Source organism: Mustela erminea, chromosome 18 (assembly GCF_009829155.1).
Source record: "Mustela erminea isolate mMusErm1 chromosome 18, mMusErm1.Pri, whole genome shotgun sequence".
Classification (NCBI taxonomy): Eukaryota; Metazoa; Chordata; class Mammalia; order Carnivora; family Mustelidae; genus Mustela; species Mustela erminea.
In genome coordinates, this window is record NC_045631.1 from 17,322,507 (window position 1) to 17,340,652 (window position 18,146).

The window sequence follows — 18,146 nt, forward strand, 5'->3', positions numbered from 1 at the left end:
AAGTAAATCAAGACAATTGGGAGTCTCCTGGTGGAATGTCACATTCCTGCTATCAAGCATCCTTGTTAATGAGATTTAGGTTTAGAAGAAATTGAACTTTATTTACTTTTCCTTCTACCTCCGCCTCCTTCCGTTTTTCATGGAGGGGAGGGTGATATTAGGGCTATTGATAAGGTAACTTCTTTTTTGTAATCTCAAGGAAATTTGCAAACCAAGGGAGACTCCTGTCTTGCAGGATTGCGATCTCAGCAAGTTAACTATTTATCATTTTATGGCAGTCAGGGGTGCCTGAGGAATGCTACACATATGGAGGGGAGCGGATGAAGGGGGGGTGCAAGGCGCCAGCTTTTGCTTAGTCCTCAGCCAGCCTCCTGCTCCCTCATCATTCCCCCCTGAACAATTTTGACCCTTAAATCTTTAAGGTGGTTGAAGGTGGAAGGTCTCATCTTCTGTAACTTCTTCATGCTGAATAGGGGCGTAGAGCTGTCCCTACCTGCTCGGGTCAATATTGATCAGGGTAGGAACGTATAGGGGAGTTACGAAAGGTAGAGGCAGCTGAATCCAGCGCTGACAGTGAAGAGGCGTCCTCGCGCGCGACAAGGATCGTCTGTCGTGGCGAAGTCATTGTAGCAATGGAGTCTCGGCACCAAGTAGAGAAACATGGAACAAAGCAACATATTAAGGTTAATAAGGCGATAAGAATGAGAAGCCCGAAAAGGAGATTTGGCCATAGTCCTCCTTCAAACCAGGAACTTAACCATTCGCTAAAAGAGAGAGAGAGACCTTGTAGAGCCTTAATCTGGGCATTCATATCCTTTATTAGTCCTGTGATATTTTTGTGATAGTCTGGGATGTACACACAACATTCTGTCTTGATAATTGCACATGTGCCACCCTGGGCTGCTGTCAGGACATCTAAAGCCATCCTATTTATCTCTTAAGGGAGGGGACTCTCCAGGGCAGGGGTCTTTCAAGTTCTATACTAAAGAAGTCTCTTTCCCCTGTTGCTATAGTATTGAATAAAATCTGTCTTTATCACCATCATCTAATAACTAGTTTTGTGTTTTTGTAACACCTCCCAGGAATGTTCTGGATGAGATGGAGCCTGGGGCCTCCTGCCACCTCAGGCCTACAGTCCTGTGACTCAGAATTAAACAGCAGCTCACAAAGGCAAGCTGGAGGGCAAATTGCTCAGCCATCAGCCAGTAAGGCCTGGATCTGGTCACACACACAAAAAATCTCCCCTTGCGCCTGGGTGGCTCAGTGGGTTAAGCCGCTGCCTTCGGCTCAGGTCATGATCTCAGGGTCCTGGGATCGAGTCCCACATCGGGCTCTCTGCTCAGCAGGGAGCCTGCTTCCTCCTCTCTCTCTGCCTGCCTCTCTGCCTACTTGTGATCTCTGTCTGTCAAATAAATAAATAAAATCTTAAAAAAAAAAAAAAAAAATCTCCCCTTGCTCAGTCAGGGAGGCCCTAGAGAGGCAACAGCCTTCCTATAGAGCTGGCGGCACAGTCAACAACAACTAATACAGAAAGAAACTTTGAGGGGCAAAGTTTCTGGGTGGCTCAGTGGGTTAAAGCCTCTGCCTTCAGCTCAGGTCATGATCCCAGGGTCCTGGGATGGAGCCCCACATGGGGCTCTCTGCTCAGCGGGGAGCCTGCTTCCCACCCCACCCCCCTCTCTGCCTGCTTCTCTGCCTACTTGTGATCTCTGTCTGTCAAATAAATAAAATCTTTAAAAGAAAAAAACAAAAACAAACTTTGATCTCTAGAATTCTGGAAACAGCCTTAGGGCGGGAGTGTAGATACAATCAATTAACATTCTAAAGGAAACTACAGTCCTCAGAAGAGCCCCAGCACTTAATCACACACAGTGTGCCGAAGGGCTATGCAAACGAAACCATAAGCTGGTGGGTCCCAACCTCCTGGGACTTGCATCATGAAGAGACAACCAACAATGGCCCAGGCCACAGATCGTTACATTCATGGAGCACACAGACCCAGTATAAGTACTTTCTGTGCATTATCTCATAGGTACTATGAGAGTCCCCATTTCACAGGCATGGGAACCAGGGCTTAGAACAGCTAAACGTACTTCTCCAAGGTCACAGAGCTAATACGCAGTTGTCCCAGGATTCCAACACAAAACGTCTTGTCTCTAGGGCTGGCTCTTCTCCATTCCAACACAAAGGTTGCTTGGTGCCTCAGCTCCCCCATTTCTGCTGCTGGTAGAGTAGAGTCCATTCAGCCTTCGTCAGGCCTCTAGTCCCACCTCCCTGGGTTCCGCCAGCAGAGCCCCTCTCCTGGGCTTCCAGACATCCAGGATTTGGGGGATCTCCAGGAGGCCAAGGTCCCCATGGGGGCTGTTGGCTCAGTGCTGCCCAGTCGATGGCAGGTGTCATTTCAATGCTCCCAGGCACTTACAGGAAGGGAAATACTCCAGGAACATCCAAGGTCCCCACCTCTGAACCAGGCTGAAATATTCATCGGGTCACTATGTCTGTAAGAGAAAATCTTGAAAAAAGCACCCTTGGTGCTGGGGCCCGGAGGTTATGGCCCTGACAAGCATCATTCTCATTGGCTTCCACGAATTGCATCAAATATTCTGAAAGTTGTGTTTTCAAGGAATAAATGTCAGCCAGGAGCTGAGAACGTCTCATCACTGCTACTTCACCGAGACCTTTTCGTCTAGAGAAATAAACACTGATCTGAATGAAGCCGGCATACTAGGGTTTCGAGCAGACGAGGTTCAGCCCAGCACCACCAAAGTCAGAATAACAAAACAAGAAAGGAAGTTACTTCCTGAGGCCAACACAGGGAAAACAGTGGACTAAAGTCTCAAATACTGTCTCCAGAGTGCCAAAAATTCTTCCGGGTTATGTAAGGAAAATGTGGGGCAAAGTGGATGGGTACATGCAGGTACAAAGTCAAGGTCAAATCCATCCCTGCCTTAGAGTCAATCACAGGAGGGGCTTTACTGGCTCAGGGCCGTCCTTAGCTCTTGAAGGAGTAGTTTTGAACCCTTCAGGGGATGCTTTGCCTGCAGAGTCTTCCACCCGAGCAAGGAGACCAGAAGGCAAGAAGAACCCAACTAGGAAGTTCAAAACGGGGCAGCCAAAGTCCTCTTTCGTGAATTTTTTTGTTTCTGTTTTTTAAAGTTTTACTTATTTATTTATGTGTGAGAGAGAGCACAAGCAGGGGGAGTGGCAGGCAGAGGGGGGAGCAGGCTACCCCTCTGAGCAAGGAGCCCAAAGTGGGACTCCATCATAGGACTCTGAACTGAAGGCAGACACTTGACTAACTGAGCCACCCTGGTGTCCCGTCTTTCATGAAGTTTAAAGCAAACAAGACAAAACAAAATACGATACACATGTGAGGCAGGCAGGCTGGCTCTGGGGACCTGGAGGGGGTTCCACAGGACCAGCCAAGAGGGTCCCTGGGTGTGCACAGGATAGAAACCAGAAGTGAGCCAGCAGGAGGTAAACGTGGAGATTATTGTAGGTGTAGAAAGAATGCAGGTGTGGTGGGTGACCCAAAGGAAGGGAGGGAGTCTCCTCTTTGTTTGGGGTCTGGGGGTTTTTAACTAAGCATGGTGGCCTGACATTCATGTCCTCTAAGGCATCCAGGAACTGGTCAGAACAAAGATGAGGGCCCAGGTGTTATTCCTTAGAGCTGGGGGGGACCGGGGATCCAGATGTCTAGTGCTGGTGCTCTGAATTACACATATGATAGTTTTTTCCCTGTCATTGACACCTGGTCCTTTCTTAGATTTTATCCACCCTAAGGAAATCATTAACTCCTTGTCCCTTATAAGCAGGACATACACTATTATTTGGTTTCTGAGGCATGTGTAAAAGTGAGGGTGCAGGTCCTAGCAAGAACAGAAGCAGGAGGGTGCCTGGGTTAAGCGTCTGCCTTGGGCTCAGGTTGTGATCCCAGGATTCTGGGATCCACGCATCGGGCTTCCTGCTCTGTGGGAAGCCTGCTTCTCCCTCTCCCACTCCCCCTACTGTGTTCCCGCTCTTGCTGTCTCTGTCAAATAAATAAAAATCTTAAGAAAAAGAAAAAGAAAAAGAACAAAGCAGGAAAAGGAGCAAAAAGTAGGTTCCCTATCTCACAGGCATGAGGGACTAGGTTAAAGGGTTTTCAAAAACACTTAATCCTCTCCACAGCTCTAGGATTTAAGTATTCATTATGGTAACTATTCAAAAGATGAGAAAACTGAGAAACAGAAAGATTAAGTATTCTCCCAGGTCACATAGCAAATAAGTAGCAGAGCTAGGACTGCAATCCCACCAGTTTAGTTCCAGAACCCCTACAAGTAAAACCAGCACAAGACGTAGCCAGCCAGGTGGGGCACATGGGTCCTCCCCAAACCCCCCATCCCAGGCCTTAGGTCAGCCCAAACAGTTCTCCAAGCTCCTGGCATTTTCCCTGCCAGTTTCTCCCTCTGGAACCCCAGCTCCTACAGGGTCTGGGTTCAGGTCTGAAGATGGGTTTTTAAAATGCTAAAAACAAGGGCCATCCGGTTGACTCTTGATCTCAGGGTCATGAGTTCAACCCTCACTTTGGGTGTAGAGAGTATTTAAAAGTCTAAAACCAGGACGCCTGGGTGGCTCAGTGGGTTAAAGCCTCTGCCTTCGGCATGGGGCTCTCAGCTCAGTGGGGAGCCTGCTTCCTCCTCTCTCTCTGCCTGCCTCTCTGCCTACTTGTGATCTCTGTCTGTCAAATAAATAAATAAAATATTTTTTATAAATAAATAAATAAATAAATAAATAAAAACTTAAAAAATGTATTTTAGACCTACATAAAGGTATAAGGAACAATATAAAATATACATATATGTGGATGCCTGGGTGGCTCTGTTGGTTGAGCATCCGACTCTTGGTTTCAGGTCAGGGTCTTGAGATCCAGCCCCACATCTGCTCGGTGCTGGCTGTGGAGCCTGCTGAAGATTCTCTCTCTCTCTCTGCCCCTCCCCCATCTCCCTCTCTAAAAACAAAATAAATAAGTTACATACACACACACACATACACAAACACACACACAGTGTACCTGCTGCTCAGCTTAAGAAATAAAATGTTTCAGGGCCACTGGGTGACTCGGTCATTAAGTGTCTGCCTTCAGCTCAGGTCATGATCCCAGAGTCCTGCTCAGCAGGAATGCTGCTTCTCCCTCTCCCATTCCCCCTGCTGTGTTCCCTCTCTCTGTGTGTGTCTCTCTCTCAAATAAATAAATAAAATCTTAAAAAAAAAAAAAGAAATGAAATGTTTCTGGGGTACCTGGCTGGCTCAGTCAGTAGAGTATGTGATTCTTGATCATGATCAAGATCTTAGTCATAAGTTTCAGCCCCACATTGGATATAGAGACTACTTAAAAAAGAATTTCAAATGTTTAAAAAATGAAATGTTCCCAATACAGTAGAAGCACCTTGTATAACTTTTCTGGTCCTGGTCATCTCCCAACCTCGAGAGGTAACCTTCTCTAGAATTTAGTGTTTCTGGTTTCCCTGCATTCCTTTATACTTCTATATACCTGTGCATCCTAAAATGAAATATAATGTTGGTTTTTTGTGCTTTAAACTTTCTGTAAAAGGTAACATTCTCCATGCTTATTTATTTATTTATTTTTTAAAGACTTTATTGATGTATTTGAGAGAGAGAGCAAAGCAGGGGGAGGGGGAGGGAGAGAAGGAGAAGCAGTCACCCTGCTGAGCAGGGAGCCCAACTTGGGACTCGATTCCTGGACCCTGAGATCATGACCTGAGCTGAAGGCAGATGGTTATTACCTCACTGAGCCACCCAGGTGACCCATAACTGCTCAGTTAAAATGAACTCATTTTATTATTTATAGATTTTATTTATTTATTATATTTGAGGGGGGAGGGGCAGGAGAGAGAGAGAATCTCAAGCAGACTTTCCGCTGAGTGCAGAGCCTGACTTGGGGCTCAATCCCGTGATCTTGAGAGCATGACTTGAGCTAAAGGCAGACACTTAACCCACTGAGCCAACCAGGTACCCCTACAATTAACCATTTTAAAGTGTACAGTACAGGGCATTTACTGTGTTCACAGTGTTATGCAATAATCACATCTCTCTAATTTCAAAATTTTTCATCACACTAAAAGAAACCCCCACATCTGTTTAGTAATAACTTCCTGTTTCCCCCTTCTTCCCACCCTCCCTGGCAACCAGTAATCTGCTTTCTGTCCCTATAGATTTGCTTATCTGTATTTGGCAACTTTTTTGCTCAACATCCATGTTGTCCCATTTGACCATAGCTTGTTTATTTTCATTCCCATAAAATAAAATCAATTCCATCATGGGAATCAACCACATTTTTAAAATTCTTCCTCTTAAAAAATTTGTTTTAAACAAATTATTTAAATAATAAAGTAAAATAAAATTCTTACTCCTGTTGATGAATTTATAGAACTTAAAAAATCATTTAAAAAATGTTATTAAAGATTTTATTTACTTGACAGAGATCAGAAGCAGGCAGAGAGGCAGGCAGAGAGAGAGGAGGAAGCAGGCTCCCCACTGAGCAGAGAGCCCAATGTGGGGCTCGATCCCAGGACCCTAAGATCATGACCCAAGCTGAAGGCAGAAGCTTTAACCCACTGAGCCACCCAGGTGCCCTTAAAAAATCACTTTAAAAATAAGTATTATATGCATTGGGCAACAAAATTAAGCATTACAAAAGAAGATAAAAGTGAAAGCAGTCTCTCTCTTCCTCTCAAAGAGACAACCACTTTACCTGATATTTATATATCCTTTCAGCACTTTGCCAGATATATATATATATATATATATATATATATATATGTGTGTGTGTGTGTGTGTGTGTGTATGTTTATATATATTTAAAAATTTTTTTTTTTTAAGTATGCTCCATGCCAGCATAGAGCCCAGTGCAGGGCCTGAACTCACAACCCTGAGATCAGGACCGGAGCTGCGACCAAGAATAAGATGGTCAACCGACTGAGCCAGCCAGGCGCCCTATATATGGCATATATTGTTCACGCATGTGTTACTTAATAAGCATTTTTAAAAGTTTATTTATTTTTAGTAATTTTTACACCCAATGTGGGGCTCAAACTCATGATCCCAAGATCAAGAGTCGCACACTCCTCCAACTGAACCAGCCAGGTGCCCCTAGTAAGTATTTATTGAGTGCTTGTTGTATGTCAAGCACTGCTTTAAGTGTTGGAGGTACAGCAGCGAACAAAACAAAGTTTCCAGCTTATTCTCTTGCAGAAGCAGACAGAGGACACACAGACAACTAGATGTAGATGTCAAAGAACGATAAGCACTCTGGAGGAAAATAAAGGACAGTCAGGGACAGTAGTCAGGAAAGGCTTCTCATAAGATAATATTTGAACTGTATCTATCCTCCAAGGTTTGGTAGCTAGGATCTGTGAATTAGACTGATAGAAAACAGATTTCAAGAGAATAAAAGTTTTAAATACCTTATGCCAGAGCTTACAGAGAAAAAAATGTGGTCAAGGAGGAGGGCTAGGTGCTTGAGGCTTGTATACTACCTTAAGTCAGACAAAAGCAAAGGGATTTGGGGTTTCCAGGTGGCCAGGGAACAGGGGAAGGTGACCAGGGGGAGTATGGTAAGCAAGGGTTGTCTAGTAAGGTTTGTTATGCAGATTTAAGTCAGTGACTTCTGGAATTAAGAGTTCACTTCTTCTGGTATGGCAGAGGGAGAAGTCTCTACAAATGTAAATTTCATTTATAAATGTCAATTTCCTTTACAAGAGCTTTTTAGAGCTTTTCCTGTGTCTGCTAGTTCTCAGTGGTCTTTCACTCAAAATAAACCATATTCCAAAGAGGTATATTTTGGGGTGGCATATTCTGGTACCCTTTAGAATGAAGGCAGGACATCTAGAGCAAGAGTGTTCTGGGGGCAGCAAGCATAAAGATGAGAGCTGAGCTGTCTCAACGTGTTGAAGAAGCAGCAAGCTCAGTGGGGCTGGCGGGAAGTGATGGAGGGGGTAGCAGGTGTTAGCAAACCATTTCCACTGCTCTGCACTATTCTCCTCCATGAGCACTTTCTTGGCCTCTGTCCTGAATCAGTCTAAATCAAGCTGCCTTATTCTGTTTCAGAAGCTGCCAGGGACTCCACCATATGGATATGGTGCAATTTATTGAACTGGTTGTAGGGTTTTCCTTTAACTTTTTTTTTTTTTTTAAGGTAACAGGAGGTATGAAGTGTATATAAAAGAAAACCACAGGCCCAAAATGGCACCACTTGGGCCCAGTCAGCTAACAAGATTTCATACCTAACCTAACTGCAGTTTCAAACCCCCAGCAATGTAACCTTTAACTGTAACAAGTTAACATGGAATTAACTGGTCAATGCTAGGAAATTTACTGATAGAACCCTTCTATTCCCCTCAGGAGGGCAATCTTGCCTAAACAATGCATTCCTTGCTAATAATTTCCTTTTCTCCTCTCTCCCTCCCTCCTGTTTTTCCTTCTTTCCTTCCCTCCGTCCTTCCCACATCCCTTCCTTCCTCCCTTCCTTGTTTCTACTCTCTCTGTCTTTAAAAACCTTTCTTTCCTTTGGCTCAGCGGAGCGTCTCTCCACTTGCTAGATATCGGGATGCTGCTCAACTCATGAATAGATTGATAAGGCCAATTAGATCTTCAGATTTATTCAGCTGAATTTTTGTTATTTAAAAGTGAAAATCAGGAAACAGTTGGAGTGGGTAATAAAAGGAGGAAAGATAAAGAACAGACCTGCTCTTAACAGTTGCAAAGCCTGGGGCAAGCGTAGAGACAGAGGCCCACATACCGTATGTCTAAATATTAAAAGTTATAAATTAAACTGACATACTGTTAAATAAAAGATGTACCATTTCCCACCTTGACAAAGAGACCTTCATAACAATCTGGGAGGCTAGATTTTAATTTAAAATTTCAGTGCCTTTGGGGTTCTGCACCCAGCCCATGGCTTGCCACTCCCTTCCCATTCCCAGCTCCGTCCTGCACTGACAAGGTCCTTGAATGAATAGGTCTGGACACCTCAGTCTGCCTATTGAGTTGCCAGCTATGCTGCCCTTGGCCCAGAGCTACTCAGGAGGACAGACTCAGGAAAGAGGCCCAGACAGGTCCTACAAAGGGGCTGGGTCATTTGCGCAATAAAGTCCAAGATGTTAGGGACTCAGATTGTGGGTTAAAGGACGGGAGAGAGGGAGCACTCGATTCCATAGACTTCTTGTAACTTACGGAGGCAGAGAGCTGGAGCAGAGTCAGAGTGGGGTCCCGTGAAGCACAAGACCCAGGATGGAATCTCCCCTTGCCCAAGTCTAAGGCTGGTGCTGCTAAACAGTGGAAACTGCCTGGTGGCCTTGGGAAAGAAACTGACAGCATGGAGACAGTGGGCAGGACAGAGCAGGGAGTAGGAACCAGCAGCCCAGCCAGCCGCAGGGACCCAGCTGAGCAGGTAGCAGGAAGGGTTAAAGTCACAAGCTCTCCAAGGCAGGCCCACATAAAGCTCTGGCCAAAGGGAAAACTTGATTCTTACAAAGAGATCTCAAAAAATACTGTCATCTCTTCTGTTGGTCGGTGAAGATCATGGTAAAATCGACTGCTTTCCTGCAAGAGATGTAGAGCTAGGAATGTGGGTTTTGTCACCAGCAAGACTCCAAGACCTGACATTTACCACTCACGTGCATGTACCCATTCACCTTGGTTTTCTCAAGTTCTCCCTAGCTTTTTTATTTTAAGCAAACTCACCTGCAACATGGGTTTAGAACTCACAACCCCAAGGTCAAGAAGTGAACCTCATTAACATAACATACAACATATGCATGCTTAGGCACATTTCCTTAAGATCTATTTGTGACCTGATGTTCTCTTCTACATACAATGACAATATTCTTTCTGAATATTGATCCTAAACCAAATAAAAGAGACCCACTCACCCCTGCTCGGGGAGTCATAGTATGGCAAGTTATAGCTTTGGAAGTTATTCTCTGTGATCTCCTTATTTGCTGCAAATAAAGTTTCTTCTGTCTGACACTCCACCTGGTGTAGTCTCTACCTGGAACTCACCAAGGAGGGAATTCCCATTAGTTCAGTTGCAATTTCAGGCCTGATTTGGTAGCTAATTAACACAGAGAGCCTGAGCAAGTCACTTTGCATCTCTCTGATTCTTCATCCATTAAATTGGGATATACTTCCCCAATCTCTATTTGCAAGAGATTTTTTTTTTTAAGATTTTATTTTTATTTATTTGACAGACAGAGATCACAAGTAGGCAGAGAGGCAGGCAGACAGAGAGAGGAAGGGAAGCAGGCTCCCTGCTGAGCAGAGAGCCCAATGTGGGGCTTGATCCCAGGACCCTGAGACAATGACCTGAGCCGAAGGCAGAGGCTTAACCCACTGAGCCACCCAGGCGCCCCTTGCAAGAGATTTTTATGATCATTCAAAACTGCATTCCGGATGCCTGGGTGGCTCAGTCAGCGAAATGTCTGCCTTTGGCTCAGGTCACGATCCCAGGGTCCTGGGATGGAGTCCTACATTGGGTTCCTTGCTCAACGTGGAGTTTGCTTCTCCCTCTCCCTCTATCCCTCACCCCTGCTCGTGCTCTCTCTCACTCGCTCTATCAAATAAATAAATAAAATCTTAAAGAAAAAAAACAACAAAAAATGCAAACCCCAATATACTAAAAATGCATTCCCGAGGTCCTGGATGGCTCAGTCGGTTAAACATCCAACTCTTGATTTTGCCTCAGGCCATGATCTCATGGTCATGGGACTGAGCTCTGAATTGAGCTCCCCACTCAGCAGGGAATCTGTCTTTCCTTCCTCTGCTCCTCCCCCCACTCACACTCCTTCTCTCTCTCTCAAATAGATGAATAAATAAACTCTTTTAAAATAATGTATTTCTTTGCTGGATGTGAATTTTCTCTTTCAAAGCTGACTGGCTGGCTCAGCATAACCTCAATGCAACCTTCACCAAAATCAAGAATAGAAATGTGGGCAAGCTGTTTCCTGCCAGATGAGCACCCAGGCAAGGAGGACCAGCTGAGAGGGAACACATGCCAGCCTTTCTTGGAAAGGGAGAAAAGATAGCCTTTCCAAGCACCTGTCTGCAAGCACCAGGGGGGAGTAGGGCAGTGTACCTGGAAAGTAAACCCTGACATCTCATCCAGCAGGTGATCATCTGCACAAAGGATCTCTGTCATTTACACCCCCACTTAGCTCCTAGGGAGAAAAGCAGATAGGTGAGGGGCAGATTCCAAGCATTCACCATGTAGAGAGTTGTGCTGGACAAAACTGAGAGCTTGCCAGTGTCTGAGAGGACTGAATAACAGAAGGGTCCCTTACAGAGTGATGTGGCCACACATGCCTGTGTTTGGGTCAGTATTAATGACTGTCATTACTGAGCAGAAGAGTGCCAAGCTTGACAGAGCTGATGCAATTGCCATCAAAATCCCAACAGGCTATTTGAAGAAATAGATAAGATGATTTGGAAAATGTAGATGGAAAAGCAAAGGCTCTAGAGTAGTCAAAACAATCTTCAAAATGAACAGAGCCAAAGGGCACAAACTACCTGATACCAACATTTACTACAAAGCTGACCAGAACCAGAGGGATGCCTGGGTGGCTCAGTCAGTTAAGTGTCTGTCTTCAGCTCAGGTCATGATCTTAGGGTCCTGGGATGGAGCCCCACGTCGAGCTTCATACTCAGCGGGGAGTCTCCTTCTCCCTCTCCCTCTACCCCTCCTCACCCACCCCCCACTTAGGCGCTCTCTCTCTCTCTCAAATAAATAAATTAAATTAAATTTTAAAAAGCTTATAATAACCAGGACAGTGTGGTATCAGTGGAAAGAGAGACAAATACATTGATGCAACAGAACAAAACCCAGAAATGGATTCATATAGTTAGTTGATTTTCCCAAAAAGTGCCAAGTCAAGTCAATGGGGAAAGGAATGTTTCTTCAATGGAAATGGCTGAATCAACTGGAAATCCATTTGGGAAAAAGTGAATCTTGAGCCTTATCTGACCCTTATTCAGAAAATTAATTTGAGGTGGATCATGGACCTAACTTTAAACTCTGGGCCCCTAAAGCTTCTTGAAGAAAACAGAAGACTATCTTTGTGATTAGGAATAAGGGAAGACTCTTCAGGCAGGCTACAAAAAAATGGCTTCCACAGAATTTAAAATGTCTGTTTATCAAGAGATACTATGAAGAAAATAACTGACAAGCTGCAGACCTGGAAAAATAACTTTGCAGCCGTAACACTGACAAAGGATTTATATGCAAGACACGTGAAGAGCTCTTACAAATTGACACTAAAAATAAAAACATTCCAGTTACAAAATGGGAAAAGACTTCTGACAGACACCTCACAAAGTAAGATACACAGGCAGCCAACACACAGTTGAAAAAGTACTCAACATCGTTAGTCCTCAGGGAAATGGTTTACAACCACAGGGAAATATGACTTCATATAAACTAGAATGTCTAAAATAAAAAACTGATGCTCCAGTTACTTATTGCTGCGTATCTTGTCACCCCAAAACCTAGAAATGTCAGTATAATCATTTATTATCTATATTTATTGTCATATATATATGACAATATAATCATTTTATTATCTCTTACAATTTCTTTGGGTCAGGAACTCAGGAAGGGTTTGGCTGAGAGAGACTGGCCTGGGAGGTAGGGGAGGTCGCTCCTGCTGTTGCACTCAGACTCTAGCTGGACATGGGAAATCAGGGACTGGATAGCTGGGGCATCTCACGCTCTCTCTCTTCATGGTCTCTCTCCTTTTTATGGTCTTTCCATGTGGTCCAGTTTGGCTTCTTCACAGCATGGCAGCATCGGGGTACTCAGACTTCCTTCCTGGGGGCTCAGGTCTCCAGAGCTAACAAGGATGCTGTTGCATTACGTTTTATGACCTAGTAAGAAGGGACAGCATCAGTTTCACCACATCCCATGGGTTACAAGTGAGTCGACCAAACCCACCTAAATTGAAGGAGAGGGGAATTAGACTCTGTCACTTGATGTGAAGTGGCAAAATTCTCGAAGAGCATGGCGGGAAAGGCGCTATTACTGCAGCCGTTTTTGGAAAATACAATCTGTGGTGAATAAACCTGTCAAGAAAAGCAGACAGATCACACCAGGCCTTGTAAGGTATTGTGACGGGGACCCACTGGAAGGCTTTAGGAGAGAGACTGAAATTCGCCAGCCAATTGTCTTTAAAAGTTCGTGGCAGCGGGTGTGCAGATAAAGAACTTGCGAGGAGGCTTTGGAAGCAGAGAGACCATTTAGGACGGGGGTCCAGAAGTTCAAGTGCCAGACATGGCCGTGAGTCCCCGCCAGGATGAGGGAGGGGCACCAGGTTTCCCCTGGTCTAGCTGTTTTGCTCACTGAGAACCACGGAGTTTGTTGGAAACGCGTTGGGCTTGAAAGGCCAGGGTAGACGCTTGAGACTGGAACTCGGGACATAAAAATTTAGGGAGACGACCAACAGCATTTTAAAAGGCACGGAGGTGGACTTACGTGTCAGGACAAGTTTTATAAACTCTCCCCTCACACCTCCCCGACGCACCTAGGACTGTGCAGAGGTCTCCCGCAGGCTGAAAGGCGCATGCGCACACCTAAGGTCCCGGGCGGCCGCTCCTGGATTGCGCACGCGCGGTGTGTGGCGGTCGCCATGGAAACGCGTGGCGCTGACCCGGCGCTCAGCTCCTGCGGCCGCGGGCTCGGCGGCAGGGGTCTCCGGCTGTCCCTGGCGCGAGTGGCAGCGCGGAGGGCTGATGGACTGCCGCGGTGTGGTGGGGGCGTCGGGGTACGGCGAAGAGGGCGAGGACGATGAGGACGACGAGGAGGAGCGAGAGGGTGGCGCTGTGGGCTGCCTGGGGGCCAAACTGCCCCCCATCGCAGGCAGCGCCTCAGAATTGAACAAACGGAAGGTGAAGAAGAAAAAGAAGAAAAAGAAGACCAAGGGGTCCGGCAAGGGGGACGGTAAGAGGAGCAACTAGCGCAGCAGCCTAGGCTCCAGTACCAGAGTTTCTTCTCCGAGGTCACCTGTCCTCACTCCTCACAGAGACCGCCATCTACTTGGGGACCACTTCAGACCAGAGACAGAAACTCGCCAGTCCCAAACAGAGGTCCTCCCGCTCTCCACACATACCACTTAACGCAACACAGTAATGCCCCAGCCCTGCCCATAAAAACCATACATGTCCACAGGACCCCAAGTCCTGCAGGGAGAATTCTCAACATTCATGGAGACCCTCTACCCCACAGAGATCCCCAACACCCCCAGCTTTATTCCTGCAGAGCTTCCCAGCTCCACACAGGAACTCAGCTTTGCATGGACACCCTCTCCATTTCCTAATCCCTCAGCTAAAATTCAGAATCTTAAATAACCACACTTTCCCCAAAGAAATGTCAAGCCGTCCTACAGAGATACCCTCATCTTCACCAAGACTTATCCCAAGCCCAAGATACTAAGACACTGGTGACAAACAGTCACAGAAACACAGGATTTTGCTTTCTGCCCCATGTGTTAGGGGCACCTGCCTTCTTGATGTTATGTAGACTTACTGTAAATGCATAGAAAGAATCCTTCCTGCACAGGCTGTCTCCTGCCCTCGACTACACATGCACCATCACACCAGTCACTGCTACATAATCCCCAACACCCTCAACAACACCCCTGATAGCATTATAACCACCAAAAATATAACTAAAGTACAGATACCTCAACCAGCACACACATTCCCAGGCGACACATACATATGGGTACTTGGCTACACACTCAGGTGCATAACCCCCACCTCCCACAAACACTTCATACACACGCCAACACCTGCCACAAGCCCATAGAGTACCAATATTTCACCAAGTTCCTGTTTCAGCAGCCTTTGGATTTCTTGACAAAGGCACTGAGCACCCAGTGTATGGAGAGTGAGTGTAATGATGACATAGAAGGCACCTGCCTCTGAGTGCTGTTTCCACTGGTGTGGTCCCTTTCTGGGCCTTTGACTGTCAGGGAGGTGGCTCTCACCTCTAGCACAGGTAGTCCTTAGTTCAAGTTTCTGGGCCCTGGCCTGTTGTGTGTAGAGCTGGCATTGCTTGTAAGCTGGAGGCAGGGGGAGTGGCAGCCTTCCCCACGTCATCCTTGTGGTTTGCGAAAGGGAGCAATAGGAAGGTTATAATGACTTCCTCCGGTGGAATCTTCATAGGGAAAAAAAAGTTCTGGAGTTGAGGTCAGAAAGCCCCACGTGTATCTGCAAAACCAAATTAGGAAACTTATTGTCTTTTGGCCTAGTTTCTGACTCTGGAAATAATAGTGGCATGTAACTCTTACGGTCAGCAGGGGACACCAAATAGTTTTTGAGGAATAGGAAGAAAGAAAAATGCCCAGAGAGGATTGTTTTCTTATTTTCTCTTTTTTTGCGGGGTGGGGGGCGGTTCTGTCTACCCAAAAAGCAGAAGGATAGGCTGATGAAAGAACCACAGCTTACAATATTTTATATAAGGGCTCTATAATTCAGAAATGGTATTAATGTAAAAAACAAAACAAACAAACAAAAAAACCACCTCAGTACAGGCCACACAGCAGAAATAGTTCCTGGCTGGGCATGATATTGCTTTCCACAATCAGATTTAGGAAGCTTTTCTGTTTTCTCCATTCTTCCCATCGTAAACAAGTGCAGACTCCAGGTGGAGTCATAGACTCTTTAAACTGCGCGGTACCTGGGTGAGATAAAGAGCATGAATGGCACGGTGGAAAGAATAGGAACAGGGCACTGGGATCCAGGCCTATGTTCAAATCCTGGCCCTGCCTCTCACTATGTAATTTTGGTAAGGTAGACTTTTGGAGTTTCAGTATCCTCACCCGGAAAATAAGGCTTATCACCTTTATCCAAAGGACCCAGCCTATAGTGTGTTCTCAGTAAACTGTTCATCTTTCCCCCAAATTACTTGACCGAAAGCCTAGAGCCAGTGCGTATATAGGAGGCCCTTGGGCTTGGCTCTTTGAGCCCTAGGTCAGGAAGGGTCTCCATGCCCTTACATCTCTGGGGATTTGGGCAGCACACCTGCGCAGGCTGAGGGCAAGCCTGACCACACAGGCTAACACCCTTGATCTGCTCAGCAGATAAGCAGCAGAGTCGGTGCCTGAAGAGCCAGCAGCTGTCCTCATCCTTTCACGACATCTTAAGTTCCAGCAAAGATCACGGCCCCAGGCAAGAGCACAAACAGGACAAAGGTGAACACAAGCCCATCCCGCCTTACTCCACTGTAAATCTCCCCCATTTCGCTGAAATAGAAGAGAACCTCTCCCACCACATCAACGAAAGCCTGCGTTGGGACGGAGTTCTCGCTGACCCAGAGGCAGAAAAAGAAAGGATTCGCCTATATAAGCTGAACCGGAGGAAGCGGTACCGCATTTTGGCCCTCAAGGGCTTCCACTCTGACCTGGGTGGCGAGGAGAGCCCTGAGAACCTTCTGTACCTCTGCGATAAAGACAGCAGCTCAGATGGCAGGTCCTGCTTTGAAGGAAGCCTCGCTCCCAAGCTGCTGCCCTCTGACCTGGCTGCTGCTGCGCCAGAGTGAAAATCCAGCCTGACGCTTTCCCCGAACCACCAGCTTTTGTGTTACCAAAGAATAATAATAAAAGGAAATCAGACTGTCTGAAGGAAGCAGATGTCTGGTGTGTTGATGAGGTCAGCTCCTCCGTCCACCAGGGTGCCTTTCGTGGCCTGGGGAAGGCACTGTTTCTGAACAGAAGCCATGTAATGGACAGAGCTCTTTCTGATTTTTTTTTTTCCTCGGGTAATCTGGCATCTCTTTGTTACTTAATTTCTCATCACCGACATCTGTAATCTTCTCTAAAAGAGAAAATGTGTAGATTATATCGATTCTAAATCTAAAGCTAATTTAATGGGTGAAACTCCTCACACAGCATGCTTCTCTAGGCCCAAGGAAAATGCCCCAAATATCCCAGAGGGGTTTTTTTGGTTTTGTTTTGTTTTTTTTAATTATATACACTCCCTGCCCTTATGTGGTCTTCAAAATAACTGAGTTCCAGAACTCCATCCCTGGGAGATAATTATGAGAAGTCTCAAAAGGAGTATTGCTTCTCTTCTAAATATGGTCCTCCCAAGGGAGCGAATTGGCAGTTGCCAGAGGGGAAGGGGGTTGGGGGTGAGGGAAATGGGTGAGGGGGCTCAGTGATGGCTGGTAAGCAGACTTGTGGTGGTGATCACATTATAGCATCAGACACCTGAACTTATGTAATTTTACTTCATTTATATATATATATATATATATATATATATATATATATATTCCTCCTCTAATCTCCTAAAACAGCATTTTAAGCAAAGTTCTAGAGTATTAAAAAAGTCCTACACTACTTGTCCTAAGTTAATATTCTTGCTTTGCTCCAATATTTATTAAGTGGGGGCCAAGGTGTTGCATTAGTTTGGGTTCTCCAGAAGCACACCCTGAGACAAAGACTCAAATGGAAATAGATTATTTGGGATCTAAAGGAAAGCTCAGTAGGGAAGGCACAGGGAGTGGAAGCCAGCCAATCCAGGGGCACGGTTAAGCCTGTTTCCATACTGGAGCTTAATCCCACCGGGAAACATTGTCAGGATTCTCCGGCCTGAGCCTGAGGGAGCTGGGCCCTTCTACTGCCCACAGGCCTTGGCTGAGGGATGGTCCTGGGGGTGTGTGTGTGTGTGTGTTAATTTCCTGGCATTTCCTGGAGGCCTTCCTCAGGCAAAAAGATGCCGATCCGGAGGTCCAGGGTGGGGTAGTCTCTATGCAACATGGTGCAGGGCCCAAAAGGGACAGAGCGGCGGTTTAAGCTCAGGTTCCTGCCTTCCAAGGAGTTACAACCTGCATTGTACTCGGGAGAGGTTGAAAGCCAATACAAAACATTACAGAATGCTTTTTTGAAAGTGAAGGGAAAGTGGTCATCTTGGTCCCTGCTAGCCCCAGCTGACACAGCAGCCCTCTTCTCACCTTTCCTTAAATGGCCATTTACAAAGTTGTTACCATACTGTGACAAGATATAGCAAAGGGACTTTTGGAAAAGCCCTGTCCTCTCCCTAGACTCTCTATGTTAACAGGCAGGTTCAGCAGGGGCCATTAAGCAGACAGGAAT

General features: G+C 45.9%; 1 protein-coding gene across 1 annotated transcript; it reads left to right on the forward strand.

Annotated features, from left to right (window-relative positions):
• The first annotated feature begins 13,321 nt into the window (after positions 1-13,321).
• Positions 13,322-16,674, forward strand: C18H17orf97 (chromosome 18 C17orf97 homolog). Its single transcript, XM_032321827.1, has 3 exons — positions 13,322-13,327; positions 13,576-13,987; positions 16,131-16,674. The coding sequence occupies exons 1-3, from the start codon at positions 13,322-13,324 to the stop codon at positions 16,586-16,588; spliced, it is 876 nt and encodes a 291-aa protein (XP_032177718.1). The 3' UTR covers positions 16,589-16,674.
• The last annotated feature ends 1,472 nt before the right edge of the window (positions 16,675-18,146 follow it).